This window comes from Coregonus clupeaformis, chromosome 26 (genome assembly GCF_020615455.1).
Source record: "Coregonus clupeaformis isolate EN_2021a chromosome 26, ASM2061545v1, whole genome shotgun sequence".
Taxonomy (NCBI): Eukaryota; Metazoa; Chordata; class Actinopteri; order Salmoniformes; family Salmonidae; genus Coregonus; species Coregonus clupeaformis.
Genome location: NC_059217.1, coordinates 19726063 through 19745427, shown reverse-complemented (window position 1 = coordinate 19745427; position 19365 = coordinate 19726063). Strand labels below are relative to the sequence as shown.

Sequence of the window (19365 nt, the reverse complement as noted above, 5' to 3'; positions counted from 1 at the left end):
TCTTAATGCAACCATCTTTATTTCAGGCAGGTTAAAAAGCAACAAAACACATGACTCATCTTTGATACCTAGACAGAGCATTACCTTCATTTTCAAGTCATTCCTAAACAAGGTTCGGAAAAAAACACATTTACATCTTGGTACATACACAAACAAGCCAACCGCTTTGCTAATTGCTGCTGTTCATGTCTGAACCTAAACATTGGAGAAGTTATGGCTGACTGCGTGCAGTGCACAGCTTACACAGATGCTGTGAGGAGAGGTAGGTTGTTGTCATCCCAACCACCACTGGATCAAGACTTGGAGATAAACCTCAGCTCATTGTTGGTCTTTGGTGTTGGTTACATACAGTACAAACCAAACAAAAACAAACCGCGACTATCTAACACATTTCTATACTGCTGACATCAAATAAATTATTGATAATTTAGAGGAATCTAATCAAAATATGAAATTAGTCCAGTAATGACTGCTTTGACAAAACCCTTTTTTGCCCTCCTATTCAATAACAAAGGGAGCTTCTAACATCAGGAGCTCTGTCCAGTAACCTTCACTTTTAAGGTATATAATTTCACGTTTGCTGCTGCAACCTTTAAAAGTGCTAGTGATCTCTAAAATATAATATTACAGGCACCGTCTTGAATAAAATCGCTTAACTAATAAATATATAGTGTAGTCCACAGCTGGTCAGGCTCACATAAAAACAGCTACTGAATCCTACCCAGTAGACAACCAGTGTGGTCTCCACCACTCACTCACACGTAAAGCTAGGACTGTATATCTTTGTGAATATTTGTTGTAGAAGCAGGATTTATGTTGGAGCAGTGCAGAATGGGGTCTCATACCATGCTGAGGTGACAATGCCTAACCATAGGTGTAAGGGAGCTGTTTCACATAGTCATCATACATTCAGGTTACAATATAAAAAACACTGCATGGCATTTGTCTCTTCTCCCTGTCTCTCGTCCTTTAATGGATTAGTAGTTATTTCTACAGCCTTAAATGTGGTTTGGGGATGAAGGTGTCATCTCCAACCTGGGAGGGGTAGGAGACACAGCGACAAACAGAGCTTCTGCTCAGCTAAGGGTCTGAATATTCTCCAGTAGCTCTGGCTTGAGGAGTGCAGGGCTCTTTCCACCGGCAGCCACAATGTCCGCTTGCACTGCGGCATCCCAGGAAAACGTCAGCAGAACCGCAGGGACCTCCAAGAGAGAGACATTAGTCAGAACCTTCCCTTTCTACAACAAAAGTAAATGGTTGGGATTATTTATTTTGCCAGACATTTACGACAATACTATGTGTGTCTCTGCTTACCAGGCTACATTCATTCAGGGCCACCTCTTGGTCCTCCTGGAGTTTGTGTCCTCCAGGCGCCACCAGCTCAAAGGGCTGCCAGCCATCCACCAGGGAGTCCCGCACAAACTGGAAGAGCACAGACACCTTGTCCCAGGCCAGGAAGGTGCCTGAAGGGCATCATGTGTGATAAGAGAGCCATTAGCCAGCCAATACAAGGGGAGTAAAGGTAACAAGAGGCTACAACTATAAGAAGATGGAAGATATGTATGTTAAGAGACAGACTTCAACGCCGCAATCAAATTGAGTGGCTACTGCCAAATATAAACTCAGCAAAAAAAGAAAACGTCCTCTCACTGTCAACTGCGTTTATTTAAAGCAAACTTAACATGTGTAAATATTTGTATGAACATAACCAGATTCAACAACTGAGACATAAACTGAACAAGTTCCACAGACATGTGACAAACAGAAATTGAATAATGTGTCCCTAAACAAAGGGGGGGTCAAAATCAAAAGTAACAGTCAGTATCTGGTGTGGCCACCAGCTGCATTAAGTACTGCAGTGCATCACCTCCTTGTGGACTGCACCAGATTTGCTGTGAGATGTTGCCCCACTCTTCCACCAAGGCACCTGCAAGTTCCCAGACATTTCTGGGGGGAATGACCCTAGCCCTCACCCTCCGATCCAACAGGTCCCAGACGTGCTCAATGGGATTGAGATCCGGGCTCTTCGCTGGCCATGGCAGAACACTGACATTCCTGTCTTGCAGGAAATCACGCACAGAACGAGCAGTATGGCTGGTGGCATTGTCATGCTGGAGGGTCATGTCAGGATGATCCTGCAGGAAGGGTACCACATGAGAGAGGAAAGCCCTCAAAATTGTCAAAGACTCCAGCCACCCTAGTCATAGACTGTTCTCTCTGCTACCGCACGGCAAGCGGTACCGGAGTGCCAAGTCTAGGTCCAAAAGACTTCTCAACAGCTTCTACCCCCAAGCCATAAGACTCCTGAACAGCTAATCATGGCTACCCGGACTATTTGCACTGCCCCCCCACCCCATCCTTTTTACGCTGCTGCTACTCTGTTAAGTATTTATGCATAGTCACTTTAACTCTGCCCACATGTACATATTACTTCAACTACCTCAACTAGTCGGTGCCCCCCGCACATTGACTCTGCACCGGTACCCCCTGTATATATAGCCTCCCTACTGTTATTTTATTTTACTTCTGCTCTTTTTTTCTCAACACTTTTTTGTTGTTGTTTTATTTTTACTTTTTTGTTAAAAATAAATGCACTGTTGGTTAAGGGCTGTAAGTAAGCATTTCACTGTAATGTCTGCACCTGTTGTATTCGGCGCATGTGGCCAATAAAATTTGATTTGATTTGATTTGAGGGAGGAGGATGTCTTCCCTGTAACGCACAGCGTTGAGATTGCCTGCAATGACAACAAGCTCAGTCCGATGATGCTGTGACACACCGCCCCAGACCATGACGGACCCTCCACCTCCAAATCGATCCCGCTCCAGAGTACAGGCCTTGGTGTAATGCTCATTCCGTCTACGATAAACGCGAATCTGACCATTACCCCTGGTGAGACAAAACCGCGACTCGTCAGTGAAGAGCACTTTTTGCCAGTCCTGTCTGGTCCAACGACGGTGGGTTTGTGCCCATAGGCGACGTTGTTGCCGGTGATGTCTGGTGAGGACCTGCCTTACAACAGGCCTACAAGCCCTCAGTCCAGCCTCTCTCAGCACTGATCGAGGGATTGTGCGTTCCTGGTGTAACTTGGGCAGTTGTTGTTGTCATCTTGTACCTGTCCCGCAGGTGTGATGTTCGGATGTACCGATCCTGTGCAGGTGTTGTTACACGTGGTCTGCCACTACGAGGACAATCAGCTGTCCGTCCTGTCTCCCTGTAGCGCTGTCTTAGGCGTCTCACAGTACAGACATTGCAATTTATTGCCCTGGCCACATCTGCAGTCTTCATGCCTCCTTGCAGCATACCTAAGGCACGTTCACGCAGATGAGCAGGGATCCTGGGCATCTTTCTTTTGGTGTTTTCAGAGTCAGTAGAAAGGCCTCTTTAGTGTCCTAAGTTTTCATAACTGTGACCTTAATTGCCTACCGTCTGTAAGCTGTTAGTGTCTTAACGACCGTTCCACAGGTGCATGTTCATTAATTGTTTATGGTTCATTGAACAAGCATGGGAAACAGTGTTCAAACCCTTTACAATGAAGATATGTGAAGTTATTTGGATTTTTACGAGTTATCTTTGAAAGACAGGGTCCTGAAAAAGGGACGTGTCTTTTTTTGCTGAGTTTACATACACATTAATATCCGTGTCAACAAGCTTCTTTGCTCATATATTGTTTATACTTCTGCTTATCACATTAAAGTAGGTGTTTGTTGGCAGATACAGACCCTGCAGTATGTTTCCATCAGGCAGTCGTACTCTCAGCAGGGTGTAATTGTATTTCCTCCTCTCCCTCTGCTCCTCTCTCTCCCGCATGGCCTTGGTACGCAGCATGGCGTTCTTATCCACCACCTCGTTCCTGAATACCACACACAACCACCAAGACTTTACCTAATAAACACAAAAGTCATAACTGGAACAACCCCCCTAACAATAATACACGTCATGTGCACTAATGAAGTGAACCCTACTAACACGGTAATCATTTTATACAATAATAAAGCAATCTCTTAAAAGATGCACTTATGCAGAAATCACTTCACCATTTCCTGGTTGCTAAAATTCTTATAGTTCGCCTAATTTCAGTTTTCTGACTAAACAAGTAGTGTAGAGCAGTGGTCACCAACTGGTCGATCGTGATCGAGTCGACGATCTTCAAGGCATTCCTAGTCGATCCCCAAACATTTCTGTAGAAAAGCCAACAATAAAGGCTTGCGCTTCTTTTTTTCTTCATGTTGTGCTGTTGGTGGTAGGTACACTTGATTCGGAAGCCCTGCGCACCGGGTAGGCAGTGTTCCCATTTTCAACCATTCCATTTGTCTGAAAATACTAACTTGCCTACCCGGCGGACCGGGAGATCTGTGGCTAAATCGAGTTGGCCTACTGCGCTGGCCAATCGGATAGCTCAAATCACCGTGCCTCCCTACAGCTTTCATGACCCCGACCACAGCAAAGAAATAGCGCACATAGAACAGGTCTACCTCTTCTTAGACTTGCTTTCAATGGGAATGACAGATCTATAACACACATTTCTATGTGAATTTGGCCGGGTTGCCCAAAAAGTTACATATTGCAGCTTTAAAGTATCAGTGCCATCAGTGAGTCCATACTTTTGCTGCTGCTCCCTCTTGAGCTCTTCTGCAGTGAGGTTGTAGAACTCTGGGGGTAGTTCGAAGCGCATGGCGTTGGGGGAGGGTCTGAAGGCCTGGGGCTGGCGGTCCAGCTGGGCTCTGACTGGCTCTCCTCTCTGCAGCCGGTCCCTACTCTCCTTCTTCACCTCCAGGGATTCTGGGTCATGCGCCATCAGCACCAGGAACTCCTCACTCTCCTCTGGGAAAGGAAGATAATCAGCAAATAATTTCCCCAAATGTAATCCAACCACTTACCCCTACCTACCCCCGATAGTACAGTATGCCTCTGCAGAAGCATACTAGACCACACGGACAATAGGAAGCACAGATTGTGCATTTGGATGGGTTTACCTTGTCCTTCCACATCCAGCATGATGCTCTGAAAGCCCATAGCTTCCAAGAACTCCCGACTACCCTCCACAGTCTTTACCTTTTCCTAAGGAGAGAGAGATCAGACAGGGAGAGAGAGACCAGTGAATGGACCAAAGCGACAGAAAACATTGAGCCTCGCATTACCCTCCACATGTCTCAAATACAGTGGTGGAAAAAGTACCCAATTCTCATACTTGAGTAAAAGTATAGATAATGTACCTTAATAGAAACTTACTCAAGTAAAAGTGAGTCAGTAAAATATTACTTGAGTAAAAGTCTATAAGTATTTGGTTTTAAATATACTTAAGTATCAAAAGTAAATGTAATTGCTAAATAATACTTAAGTATCAAAAGTAAAAGTATAAATCATTTAAAATTCCTTATTTTAAGCAAAGCAGACAGCACCATTTTCTTGTTTTTAAAATGTACGGATAGCCAGGAACACAATCCAACACTTGGACATTATTTACAAAAGATACATTTGTGTTTAGTGAGTCCGCCAGACCAGAGGCAGTAGGGATGACCACGTGTTCTCTTGATAAGTGCGTGAATTTGACAATTTTCCTGTCCTGCTAAGCATTCAAAATGTAACAGGTACTTTTGGTTGTCAGGGAAAATGTATGGAGTAAAAAGTACAATCTTTTCTTTAGGAATGTAGTAAAGTAAAAGTTGCAAACAAATATAAATAGTAAAGTACAGATACCCAAAAAAAAAAACTTAAGTTGACTTTAAAGTATTTTTACACCACTGCTCAAATTTACCTGGAACACCTTGTTGCTGAGTTTGATCTTCCTGTACTTCTCCTCTGTGGGGTTCTTACATATGTTTTCAATGTACCTGATGGGGTAAATGATGGGGTGTCAGGACACTCATTGCGTGAATTCTTGTCAACATGACAATGTACACTCAGTGGCCAGTTTATTCAGTACACCACACCGTTCACGAAAATGGTTCGCTCCTACAGACAGTAAGTCACGTGGCCGTGGCTTGCTATATAAAGTGACTTTGAGCGTGGTATGAATGTCGTTGCCAGGCGCGCCGGTTCCAGTATCTCAAAAACATCCGGCCTCCTGGGCTTTTCACGGACAACAGTGTCTAGGGTTTACAGAGAATGGTGCGAAAAAAAATAAACATCCACTCAGCTGCAATCCTGTGGGCGAAAACAGCTCGTTGATGAGAGGTCAAAGGAGCATGGAAAGAATCGTGCAAGCTAACAGGCGGGCCACAAACAGGCAAATAAAGGTGCAGTACAACAGTGGTGGGCAGAACGGCATCTAGGAATGCACAACTTGTCGGTCGTTGTCACGGATGGGCTATTGCAGCAGACAACCACACCGGGTTCTACTCATATCAGCTAAAAACAAGAAGAAGTGGCTCCAGTGGGTACGCGATCACCAACACTGGACAATTGAGGAGTGTAAAAACGTTGCCTGGTCCGACGGATCCCGGTTCCTGTTGCGTCATGCTGATTGTAGAGTCAGGATTTGGCATAAGTAGCATGAGTCCGTGGCCCCATCCTGCCTGATATCAACGGTATAGGCTTGTGATGGTGTAATGGTGTGGGGAATGTTTTCCTGGCACACGTTAGGTCCCTTACTACCAATTGAGCAACGTTTCCATGCCCCGAAGAATTCAGGCTGTTCTGGAAGCAAAGGGGGGTCCGACACAGTACTAGATGGGTGTCCTAATAAACTGGCCACTGAGTATATCACACATTATAGGACAGTTCCATCCCCCTCCATGTTTCTCACTTGCTTATGATGTCCACTGCAGCCTTGACTTTCTCCCTGTCCTTGTTGAAGGTATGAACCATCATAACGGAAGCCTCCACTACGTCCTCTTCAAACCGCTGTTGGACAAGACAAGGTTTATCATGTGTAGTCAGGACCATACTAATCAAAAAGGATGGCTTGTGGCAAATTGGTGCTAAGACTTTTTACATCAATACTTCATGTCAGTCAAAATCAGATCATGATAATCATGCAATCATGATATCATACGACTTTAAAAAGGATAATCACTTCCGGACCTACCATGAAAATGGCCTCTTTAATGTGCACATCTCTCTCGCTCTTAGTTAAGGTGGCTCCAGTAAGCGGGCAGGTGAAATACACACCTGTTACTGAGAGAAATGCCAGATCCTTAACATTGGAGCCCTGTAAAAGATGACACATACTAGCGATAAATGACAGACAACTCAATGGCAGTAGTAGCGCAAATAATTTATATGTGAGCAACAGTAAGGGAAAGCTCATTGATTTAATGTATTCCTTGCCTCAACAGCTGTTGTGTTTTCCTTCTCAGCCGCTGCTACAGCTTCTTCCTCAAGCTCTCTTTTCACTGCGAAAAATAATTAAAGACCATTACCCACAACCCAATTATTTATTTCTGACTACTGCTATGAAACACCTGCACAGTCTTGACAACATCATCAGTTTTTTAAGCAGCAGTTCTTGGATGCATAGGAATCTAGTTCACCCTGGAGTCGGATGACATCCTGTGAGGTTTGTACCCGTGGGCGTGGCTGCCCCTCGATCCTGGCCAAGGCTGCAGCCCCTGCCTTCTGAGCTCCTTCAGTTGGAGCAGCATGACAGGGCTTGGCAGGGCCACTGCTCTGCACCACGTGGGGCTTGGAGCTGCAGGGGACACATTCAACATTTGACTGCAAGATGTGATGTATAAAGTTATATAGCTATCTACAATCACGAGGGGTTTGTATTTAATACAACAGGCTATGATGATGCACCCTAGCCCTTGATCATGACTCTCAGTTCCATTACATTAGACATAAGAGTAATTGGAAGAAGATGTATTCTGTATGGGGGTGTTTTGTTAAGAGCCCCGACGCTCATTCTGAACATTAACACGCGTTGCTTGCGGTAAGGTTTTGGTTACATAAGAGACCTTATATTTCATATCAACGAGAAATAAAAAAAGGTTAAATCAGGGTTTCCCCAACTCGGTCATCGGGACCCCAAGGGGTGCACGTTTTGGTTTTTGCCTTAACACTACAGAACTGATTCAAATAATCAACTAATCATGAAGATTTGATAATTTGAATCAGCTGTGTAGTGTTAGGGCAAAAACCAAAACGTGCACTGACTTTGGGAATCTCTGGGTTTAATTGATACACATTTGATAGGGTTAATGTTCCCACACAGCCATATCTCCATGTTACACCGCATGTTAACGGAAAACCGACAGAAGACAAGAGGCACCCATAGCTAATTAGCTATCTAGCGTGCTCCGACACCTGTGTGTAAGCGTAACTCGGTGTAGTTTCGTTGGATGGAGGCACCCATAGCTGTATTGATTTCTGTAAAACTCCTACAGTAAGTTTTTATTTTATTAAGATTCTTTCTCGCTGATTAAAGATAAGGGCCATATGTTTCGAAAGCGATTATTATTGACCTAAACGTTGAAACACAGTGTCGGGACTGTAGTTCACCAGTCGTGGGCGAAGCTAATGCTGAAAACTAGGTAGAAGGCAGAATACCGACTAGAGTTTGAGAGTTAGGTTCACCCTGTCCTGAATATTAGAAAAGCAAACATAACGGAGCCCATCCAAGTCACGGGCGAGGCTATGGCCCGGTGAAGGCAACTCTACGGATTAGACATACCATATAACTAACAGTGTCAATTATATTACCAGCTTTTCAACAACTAAGAACTGACAACAGCATAGCAGCTAGCTCACTAAAAAAAAGTTTGTTTACCTTCCGTCTTCTGTGAGTTTCTTTCCTGGCCCAGCTGACTTGAATTTTAAATCTTTCTTTATATCCTCGAACAATTTCTTCATTGTTTACTGTTTGTCACAGTACAATAACCTGTGAATAGGTGCGCTGATTGAGAAAGCTTAGTAAATTGTTTACACCAAAATGCAAGGGGAGGAAGTAGACCGGAAACGGGTGTGTCATTTAATAATGGTAAATTGTCTACATCAGCCTCTGGTGGTCTGGAGGATGTACAATCATGCTGCTGTGTTTCCAATTAAATTAATAATTGACAAAAAAATAAGTAGATGTATCCTAAAATAAATAAACTAGTATTAAGAGTTGGCTTAGCACAAAGTAAAACGTATTTTGTAAACGTTTAGATGCTTATTTTAAACCTACATGAAATGGAGGTAGACATTATTAAATGGTCTCCAATACCAGTGTAACGTTTGCTAAATGTAATTTAAATTCAATTAATCGTGTGTGTTAGAGCTGGAACGATAAACCGAAAATTATGGAGGCCGACCACTTATCGTGAGCATTTTTCTTATATCGTTCATTACGATAACTAGCCTATACTAGAGAAATGTGAAGTTTGAAATTAAATGGATTTGCTAATATGGGTTATTGTAATATTGTTAATGGTAAAATTGATGGCTACAACAATCAAACTAGTAGTTTGAAGAGTAAATAACTAAAAAATGTGGTGCACATTGTTATAATCTTATCGTTATCGCATTAATTCAGTTAATTTATCACAATATAGATTTTGGCCATATCATCCAGCTCTGTGCGTTTAGGGGTGGCATATCTTTACCGTATGACCGTGGACGATTGTCCCCTATATTTACTGTATGACTGTAGACGATTGTGTTTATTTTTTTATTTTTTTCTCAATCTGTTTGTAAAGACACAGTAAAAAAGGTTTGGTTTCTGTTCCAAACCTTTTGTTTTGATGTTACAATGAATTTTCTAATTAGTGGCCAGTTAAATTAGGAATAACTATATCGAATTTATAGTGTACATATAGTAGAATATGATTGGTTTGAAGAATGGATTGACAAGAAATTAAACCAATTACATTGGCCAGTAGGAGGGATTTCCGCTCTGATGATCACGGTAAGCGGAAGCAATTCTTGTGAAGCTAACCGCCTCATCTCGCGCTATTAAGAAGCTAGCTTGCTATCTAGCTAACTTTATCGTTTTGCAGGTTTTGTGTCGGCCTGAAAACGGCCAAGAAGCGACACACAAAGACCTCCAGTGTTAGCTAAAGAAGAAAGAAAAAGCTGCACAGAGGAGCAGAACAATGCCGCACAATTTCCAACCCGGAGACTTGGTCTTCGCCAAAATGAAGGGGTACCCCCACTGGCCAGCCAGGGTAAACTAGCAGCAGCCAGAGAGAGAATGGGGTGGGCGGAGGGGACGCTGGAGTTTCGCTGTGCATCCTTGGCAATGACTGACATAGCTAATATTATAGCCAGCTAGCCTTGCCTCGTGCTTGGAAATATATAGCTGCTTTATTGTCCTACCAATCTGTTTACAAGATGTTAGTTGCTGGATCTTTTATGCAAAAGTTTAACCAGCCTACTTGGTGAATGGCGATTGTGTTGTGTACATGTATTTTGTCCAACCAGGCAGTGCTAAGTAGCTAGCTGTACTGTACTTTTTGGTGTGCGTTGATTGAAGGAGAAATATGTTTGATTTGCAGACTTGCTGCCCTGTAAAATAAGATCCTAGCTATAGTTAACTAATCAGGTGTTTTTGGTACAGTAAACACAACTATTTAGTTTTCTGGAAATGACTTTGATGTGATGTGTACACTTCTTCCCAGGATTTTTGACTGTGATTTGAAAATTCTTCAGATTCAATCAAGGTGTCTGTCTGGAGTGAAGGGTCCAGACAAGGCCACAATATTATTGTCTACTTATTTACAACCTTCCTTTCCTTATTTGCCCAACTTGACTTTAAGGATCAGACTACAAAGAGCAGTGAATATATTCTCTCCTGTACCGCATTTGGATCTCTCATGTGTTTTTGTTGTGTGGTTCTCATTCTTCTAGATTGAGGATGTGGCAGATGGGGCAGTGAAACCCCCACCCAATAAAATCCCTATCTTCTTCTTTGGGACCCATGAAACGTAAGTGCTGTGTCTCTTTGATATAGAATAGCAGGAGGGGAATCTCTGGATGGACTTGAAACTGTGGTATACTATGTTCACCGTCGTCCTTTATTAGATCAGTCAGTTTTTTATATTGAGACTGAGGCAAAAATTAATTTTGTTGATTTGCATTTATTTTGTAGCTGGTTCTGTTTTTGTTGTCCCCAGCTACAGTGGAGGTCGGAAGTTTACATACACCTTAGCCAAAGGTGTATGTAAACTCAGTTTTTCACAATTCCTGACATTTAATCCTAGTAAAAATTCCCTGTCTTAGGTCAGTTAGGGTCACCACTTTATTTTAAGAATGTGAAATGTCAGAATAATAGTAGATAATTATTTATTTCAGCTTTTATTTCTTAAATCACATTCCCAGTGGGTCAGAAGTTTACATACACTCAATTAGTATTTGGTAGCATTGCCTTTAAATTGTTTAACTTGGGTAGAACGTTTTGGGTAACCTTCCAAAAGCTTCTCACAATAAGTTGGGTGAATTTTGGCCCATTCCTCCTGACAGAGCTGGTGTAATTGAGTCAGGTTTGTAGGCCTCCTTGCTCGCACACACTTTTTCAGTTCTGCCCACAAATGTTCTATAGGAATGAGGTCAGGCCTTTGTGATGGCCACTCCAATACCTTGACTTTGTTGTCCTTAAGCCATTTTGCCACAACTTTGGAAGTATGCTTGGGATCATTGTCCATTTGGAAGACCCATTTGCGACCAAGCTTTAACTTCCTGACTGATGTCTTGAGATGTTGCTTCAATATATCCACATCATTTTCCTTCCTCATGATGCCATCTATTTTGTGAAGTGCACCAGTCCCTCCTGCAGCAAAGCACCCCCACAGCATGATGCTGCCACCCCCGTGCTTCACGGTTGGGATGGTGTTCTTCGGCTTGCAAGCCATCTTCACAAGGCCCTTTGCTGTTGTTCTGGGATTGATTTGCACTTTTCGCACCAAAGTACGTTAATCTCTAGGAGACAGAACGCGTCTCCTTCCTGAGCGGTATGACGGCTGCGTGGTCCCATGGTGTTTATACTTGCGTACTATTGTTTGTACAGATGAACGTGGTACCTTCAGGCGTTTGGAAATTGCTCCCAAGGATGAACCAGACTTGTGAAGGTCTACCATTTTGTTTCTGAGGTCTTGGCTGATTTCTTTTGATTTTCCCATGATGTCAAGCAAAGAGGCACTGAGTTTGAAGGTAGGCCTTGAAATACATCCACAGGTACACCTCCAATTGACTCAAATGATGTCAATTAGCCTATCAGAAACTTCTAAAGCCATGACATCATTTTCTGGAATTTTCCAAGCTGTTTAAAGGCACAGTCAACTTAGTGTATGTAAACTTCTGACCCACTGGAATTGTGATACAGTGAATTAAAAGTGAAATATTCTGTCTGTAAACAATTGTTGGAAAAATTACTTGTGTCATGCACAAAGTAGATGTCCTAACCGACTTGCCAAAACTATAGTTTGTTAGCAATACATTTGTGTAGTGGTTGAAAAACGAGTTTTAATGACTCCAACCTAAGTGTATGTAAACTTCTGACTTCAACTGTACCTAATGTGTTGTTTATGTTTTTACTTGAAGTATCGCCACTCATATTTCTGTGGAGATGTATCCTCCATGTTTGTTGATGCACTATATTTTCTTTAACTTATTTTAAACTTTTGAAACCCATTCATTCGTTTTTCATTACTGGTTTATGTCTTAAGTTATCTAGGTCTATTTGTGTGTGTGAAAAGTTTAGTATTTTGTTTTGGTCGTACAGCAGTAGTTTTGCAAGATGGCAGATGCACTATTCTTAAACCACCACTAGGTGGCAAAATAACTCTGTCAGTGCTGTAGTTCGTTGCCAGTTCATGCCTTTTACATCATGCAGAAACTCAGTGTCATCTACCCGGTAAGCAGGGAGTTTGTCTGTGCCAAGTATCGGCTTTTTAATTTAGTGGCTTTTAGAATTTAAGTCTCGTAAATATGGTCACAATATATAGCAATGTGTTATCAAATCATGCTCTCTCTTCCTCAGAGCATTCCTTGCGCCAAAGGACCTTTTTGCCTATGAGAAGCACAGCGAGCGCTTTGGGAAACCAAATAAAAGAAAGGGCTTCAACGAGGGCTTGTGGGAAATCCAGAACAACCCTCACGCCTCCTACAGTGCTCCTGCAGTAAGTACATCTTATCATCAGAAGTCCAACTCAATACCGTTTCTCTAATACTGACCAGCAACAACTGAGTGCTGTTATCCCTGGTATCTCTTTTGCTGTGCACTTTGGATCCATTTAGATCAGTGCCTCAGCCCTCAGTTTAAGATGTGATAGATTGCCCAAGTTACAGTACTATGCGGCTCTGTGTTGGTGGTATTATCTTCTCGGTCAGCACTCGATATCACGTGTGTATCAAAAATCACTTATGTTGGGGCATTAAGCGGTAACAGAGCATTAGGGCTCAGACCAACAGGCTCCGAGACAGCTTCTACCTCCAAGCAATAAGACTGATGAACAACTAATCACCCATGGACTATCTGCACTGACTATACCTGCACTGACTCTATACACACTCCTAAGACTCTATCCACACATACACTGACCAGGGTAGCAAATTCATCGCTTTTCGGCGATATTCGCCGTTTTGATCTCAAAATTGGCCATCCACGTGAATCATGTAGATCTAAAGGTTGTTTCTCATATCCAAATCATTGACTGAGCACAGGATCCCTATGTGTCCTGCGAAAATAAGAGTTCAGAGCGTGATGTCAGATATGTCATTTTAGAGTGGGCATACTGTCATCTCTCCACGCCACAAACTGGGGGCTGTGCTCACTGAGTGAAGTGCTGAAAGATAAACATTTTAGAAGCGTACAGGCATAAAGTTGATCGGATTTAGCAGAAAGTCTACTAAAGTGTGACTGACCTTGTTTCTTGCCTGTTTACAGCATTTTGTTCACAGGCTAGGTTATTTTTCAATGTTAGTTTGTATTTGATGCAACTGCGAGATGTCTGAGATTCTCTGCTGTTACCACGACAACCTCCCACCCTTAAAGGGGCAGCTGAAATTTTGTCTCACCTAAGTGACTCATATTTGAGTGTACATTATGCCTGATTGAGCATAGAACATTCCAAAAACCTTTTATTCATGACCTTTTAGTCATTTCTTATCATTAAAATACTCTTCCTCAAATACTTTCATTGTGCTCATGTACTCCTTGTAAACAATGTCAGCGTAGAGCCCTGTGTAATAGTATTTATGTACATGAGTTATTGTATTTTAACACTGTTAACACTGAAAGCACCTTGCAATGTATTAGAGATGAGACAGGATTTGTGTTTTACTTTTCTTTATGCACCTCTATAGAACAACTTGTCAGATTCAGGTCGGGTGCATTGAAGACTGATGTATTCCTGATTGGGGAGACTGAGATTATCATTACATGTCGTGATAAACCTTAAACCCAGACCAAAGAGCCCAACTCTACCCCAGGACACTATTTTCAAATGTTTATTATGTAATTGTTATTCTCTGAAAATAAGCAAATGTTCTTGCACTTCACATGGATTTTTTGTGCGTTTCCGTGCAAACACTATTTGTGACCTTTTTGGGCCCTCACCAGCTTGCATCCCTGACTGGCACACTACACACAACCACACATAGTCACCATACTCGCTGCTACTATTCTTTTATATTATATTATATCCTTCTGCTCAGTCACTTTAACCCGTTTACATGTATACCATTTTTATTCTTTACTTCATTATATAGATTTACCTCAACTGTCACCAGTAACCCCTGACATTGATATCGGTACTGGTACCGACCTTGTGTATATTCAAGTATATTTCTTTCAATCTTATTGATAATGGTTTATTTACATTTTCATAGTCATTTAGCAGACGCTCTTATCCAGAGCGACTTACAGGAGCAATTAGGGTTAGTGCCTTGCTTAAGGGCACATCAACAGATTTTTCACCTAGTCGGCTCGGGGATTAGAACCAGCGACCTTTCTGTTACTGGCACAACGCTCTTACCCACTAAGCTACCTGCCGCCCCACATTTCTTTTATATGACTTAGTATTTCTGCATTGATGAGGAGGGCTTGCAATTAAGCTTTTCACCATCCTGTTTACACCTGCTGTATCCTGTGCATGTGACAAACATTGATTTGATTTATCTCTCCATTCACACCCTAGCCTGCCAGCTCGTCTGGCAGTGAAGCTAATGACGATGCAGCAGGAAGTGATGCAGAGGATGACAAGGAAGCAGTGGTGCCCAGTAAGGCAGATTCAGGAAGTGAGGTAGATTCTGACTCAGGAAGTGAGGATCGAGGAGGAGGAGGTGGCGGCAGTGGTGGTGGAGGAGGGGTCAAGCGGAAGGCCCCTGCTGCCAAGGTGATTGCGAAATTATAATTTTAGTGTTTCAGGATTTTAATGCCCACCGAACAAAACTATTGTTGCTTAGATGTGCCTCTGTTATAATATTAAATCTCTCTGTTCTATCTCTCATTCAGCGCCCCCCTGTGAAGAAGGCCCGGGGTTCGTCCAGTGACAGGGCTGGAGAGGAGAGTGGCTCACCCTCTGAGCCAGACCCTTCCCCTTCTGACTCGGACTCTGGAAAGAACAGTGACCAGGTCAGTTGACACGTGCACACATGTTGTACACTAGCATGAGAACATTAATTGATGTCTTGTTTGTTTGCCCCTGTAGGACTTCACCCCAGAGAAGAAGGCGGCAGCAGGCCGTGGCAGTGGGAAGAAGGCTGGAGGTGGCAAAGGGAAGAAGGTGAGGAAAGGATGCCCTTCAGGTGTCAACCAGCCCTGGGAGCTGAGTAGATAAAGCACTGTTTGTGGTTTCACAGTGACTGCTGGCTCTCTCTCATTGTGGTTTTCTCTCTCTCTCTCTCTCTCTGTGGGCTGCTGTAGAAGGCGTTGTCTGACTCTGACTCTGGGTCTCAGTTGGACAAGAAGAAAGGGGGCAGTGATTCAGAGGATGAGAAGCCACGGCCTGCTCTGTCTGGATCAGAATCTCAGTCTGGCTCCAAATCCGACTCTGACTCAGAGCCACAGCCACCTCCACGGAAGGCCCCTCAAGCGCGCAAGAAAGGTGAGGGCTATAATGTCTGGTATTACACACAGTGTATGATAACTGTATTTGTCACTGCATAACCCTGTTCTCTGCCATTTGTCCCAATCAGAGAAGCCTCTGCCAAAACCTCGGGGTGGACGGAAACCCAAAGCTGCCCAGGCCAGAGCACCGGCGTCTTCCTCTGACAGTGACAGGTCAGCACGGCTCAAGTCTGTTCCACATTGGTTGTGCTCTATGTTAATACATTATAAATGACTTGTATCAATAAATAAGTACATTATGAATGATCCTATACTGTGTACTGTAGCGACAGTGAGCCGGACCGCGTCAGCGACTGGAAAAAGAGAGATGAGGAGCGTCGGAAAGAGCTGGAGGAACGCCGGAAGAAGGAGCAGGCAGATGAGATCCTCAAGTATCGGGAGAGGGAGAAGGAAGAAGATGAGCAGAGAAAGAAGGACAAGGAGAAGGGAAAGAGCAGTGGTGAAAGCAGCTCAGATGAGGGCGTAGATGATCACCCACTGAAGAAGTCCAAGAAACCCCCACCGCCCCCCATCCCCGCCCCCTCTGACTCTGACTCTGGACCTGAGGTATTTAGCATTGAAGACTGTGTAAAGAGGGGACATTTGTTTGTTTTTGTTGTAGTATCATCTAGAATAGATTTGTTGAACATTGTATATTTCCCCCAATCAGGTGAAAAAATCTGCAATGCGTTCAGACAACCAGAAGAAAGGGAGAACAAAGAAAGAGAGGGATCATGGTAAAGGCAAAAAGGAAAAGCGAGCCCAGCGGTCAGAAGAGAGGCCCAGAGGGAGGTAAATGCACATGGCTGAACCAGACAAAAGATTAGAGCACAGATCTCATTAGATGTTATCTTCATTAAATATAAATGCACACAGATCACTGAGCTCTCTCCCTCAGGTCCAAGCCTGACAAGCCCAAACGCAAACCAGAGAGACCTCAGGAGAGGAAAGTAGAGAAGAAAAAAGGTCCGAGCTCAATGTTACTCCCAATCCACTGTTTGTCCATTTGGAAAGCATGCATATGGGAAACTCATTTGCATAGTCTCATATTGTGTGACAAACGGTTGGTCCGATACAGTGCCAGAGCCAGATATCAACTTTTCTTGTCCTCACTCCTTGTCTTTTTGTGTCTGCACACAGAGCCAACCCCAGACGAAAAGCTGCAGAAGCTCCACACTGATATCAAGTTTGCACTGAAAGTGGATAACCCAGTGAGTAAACATAAGGGGCTCCATTCATTGTCAACAGAAAAGTTATTATCACATAGTTGGGATTTTACAAGCAGCATGACAAGTGGCATGAGGTATATAATCTTTTTGTTTACCAATTAAGGGTTCCTTGCACATTGTTGTATTCTATCATGTTGTGTCTGCTCTGCAGGACATAGAGCGCTGTCTACAGGCCCTGGCGGAGCTCGAGGCTGTGCCGGTCACCAGCCACATCCTGCAGAAGAACTCTGATGTTATCGCCACGCTTAAAAAGGTGGCTTTCTCTCTGAACCCCTTAATGAAAGTGAACTTTATAGAGCCGCTGTGTACATTTCGTAATCTCTCTTGTTTTTCTGGCCCCTGTGAACTTCGCTGATGGTGTTCTGATTGATGTTTGTCTTACTGAAGATCCGTCGATACAAGGCAAGCAGTGCCGTTATGGAAAAGGCCAGCCAGGTCTACAACAAGTTAAAGGGTCAGTTTGTGGTCAAGTCTGAAATGCCAAGTAAACCCAAAGCTGAGGGAAAGGAGCAGGAAGAGGATGGGAAGGAGACACAAAATGCAGGTCATTCTCTCAGCCCATACTTTTACGATCACAACTGATGGACTTATTTACTGTTCTCACATTCCCCTTATTTTTCCTCATCAGGATATTACTCTTAATAATGATATTAATTCAAATACTTTTATTTTGCTGTGTGTAGCTAACAATGAAATGAAAGGTCCATCATTTGTAGCCAGTCAATTGATTTTGCATTACTTGTTATCAGATGTAATGCCTGTGAATGGGGAATCAGAAGTCCAGAAAAAGGAATGTACTGAATTAGAGGATACCCCAAAGTCACCGGTCCAGGAAGGGAATGATGAGCATATGGCTTCAAGCCCCAACAGGTAAATACTATTCTCCTATGTCACATCTTTGTGTACTTCCTTTATTTATGCTAATATTTGTTTAAGGTGTCCATGGTAATATATTGCTCTGCTAATTGGTACCATGCTACCATCACGAAGGTATGTGGCTCTAGTTCTGAAGTCTTGTCTCTTCTCCATGGTAGGCCCAGTCCTGATAGTCCTGCTGAGCAGCAGACGCACACTGATGATGAAACGCACCACGCTCTCTCTGCAGAGACAGAACCGCCAGCGATAGAGAGCTGAAGAATTTGGAAGAAAATGGAGCACAATTGTTTACCACAGCTAAAAGGAAAGCTCACTAGTCTCGTCCCAGATACATGGCGCTGTGCTGACCCCTTTGTTGTTCGCCGTTGTATTTTTCCTTTTATAGGACACCTTGGCCCGTCCCCAATCCCCCACAAAGCTACTTTGCTTTATTATTCTCCCACATGAACTCTAACTTTGGTCTTTCATATTGTATGTATATTGAGAGATTCCATTTTTAGCACTTCTAACAGGAAATCTAGGGGGGAAAGAGGAGCCTTGTGATGAATGTTCTGCAGTAATTGTACGTCACGTGATTCAAGGCATCTGTTGGCTTTGCTTTGAGAAAGATATTGGAGTTTATAGAAAACCAACAGTCAAGACACCCATACTTGTCCAACACACATTAGCCATTTCTAGGTTATGTGTTTTGTTTTTCGTTTTTTTATCTGGTAATTTCTTATTAATCCAGTCTCACCATGAAAATCTTAAGCCATTGAACAAAATCACATCACATGTTTTCCAACTAAGGTCCACCTACTTTTTTTTATAACAAGTATGTTTTCTGATATTGCAACAACTTTTGACTTGTGGAATTATTCGCCCTGTCATCTTGTCTTCCCCATCTGCTTTCAATAACTTGCCTATTGAATGGGATAATATACATTGTGTACAGAGTGAACAATATGATCTTAATCACAAGTTGTCCATAGCCCATGTAGCTGGAGCCCATTTGGCATTTGCTTGTCATACATACTTTGGAACTGTTTTTAGTGCTATGTAAATTGGTCAAATCATTTGTATCATTTAGTTGAGTTGAATAAAAATCTCAGCATGGTGGTCCTAATCTGAACACTTCTGTTATTGAAGGCACCATGTCATCACATGGTACTTAATGGAATTCCCATAATGAAAATTCAGTTGGGTAGGGGTGTGACTGGTGTAATAATGACACATTACAACCCTTGTAACCAACCTTGGGATGAGGAATTGCAGTGAATAAGAGATATGGGCCTATGCACTCAAGTGCCACT

The 19365-nt window shown here is 42.9% G+C and overlaps 2 protein-coding genes across 2 annotated transcripts; one reads left to right on the top strand and one right to left on the bottom strand.

The window, feature by feature from the left end:
- LOC121540329 (UBX domain-containing protein 6-like) lies at positions 1-8902 on the bottom strand. The gene is made up of 11 exons (XM_041849120.2): positions 8712-8902; positions 7474-7631; positions 7271-7335; positions 7029-7151; positions 6747-6844; positions 5757-5832; positions 4975-5059; positions 4603-4822; positions 3721-3851; positions 1315-1463; positions 1-1202 (listed from the first exon to the last, which is right to left on the bottom strand). The coding sequence occupies exons 1-11, from the start codon at positions 8792-8794 to the stop codon at positions 1077-1079; spliced, it is 1314 nt and encodes a 437-aa protein (XP_041705054.2). The 5' UTR covers positions 8795-8902; the 3' UTR covers positions 1-1076.
- Positions 8903-9846: 944 nt separating this feature from the next.
- On the top strand, positions 9847-19171 carry LOC121540331 (hepatoma-derived growth factor-related protein 2). Its single transcript, XM_041849122.2, has 16 exons — positions 9847-10089; positions 10772-10848; positions 12900-13038; positions 15058-15255; positions 15375-15494; positions 15571-15645; positions 15786-15966; positions 16058-16142; positions 16256-16535; positions 16639-16760; positions 16867-16934; positions 17109-17179; positions 17349-17450; positions 17585-17741; positions 17947-18067; positions 18232-19171. Exons 1-16 carry the CDS (start codon positions 10018-10020, stop codon positions 18329-18331), a joined length of 1968 nt encoding a protein of 655 aa, XP_041705056.2. The 5' UTR covers positions 9847-10017; the 3' UTR covers positions 18332-19171.
- The last annotated feature ends 194 nt before the right edge of the window (positions 19172-19365 follow it).

What these genes read in the sequence shown, in the direction of transcription:
- LOC121540329 (XM_041849120.2), bottom strand. Translation starts at nt 8,794, where the DNA reads ATGAAGAAATTGTTCGAGGATATAAAGAAAGATTTAAAATTCAAGTCA. An exon ending in TTAAAGAGGCCATTTTCATG is followed by an intron (nt 6,845 to 7,028) that starts GTAGGTCCGGAA and finishes CTTGTCCAACAG; the next exon opens with CGGTTTGAAGAGGACGTAGT. An exon ending in GCTGGATGTGGAAGGACAAG is followed by an intron (nt 4,823 to 4,974) that starts GTAAACCCATCC and finishes TTCCTTTCCCAG; the next exon opens with AGGAGAGTGAGGAGTTCCTG.
- LOC121540331 (XM_041849122.2), top strand. Translation starts at nt 10,018, where the DNA reads ATGCCGCACAATTTCCAACCCGGAGACTTGGTCTTCGCCAAAATGAAG. An exon ending in CCCTCAAGCGCGCAAGAAAG is followed by an intron (nt 15,967 to 16,057) that starts GTGAGGGCTATA and finishes TGTCCCAATCAG; the next exon opens with AGAAGCCTCTGCCAAAACCT. An exon ending in TTATCGCCACGCTTAAAAAG is followed by an intron (nt 17,451 to 17,584) that starts GTGGCTTTCTCT and finishes GTCTTACTGAAG; the next exon opens with ATCCGTCGATACAAGGCAAG.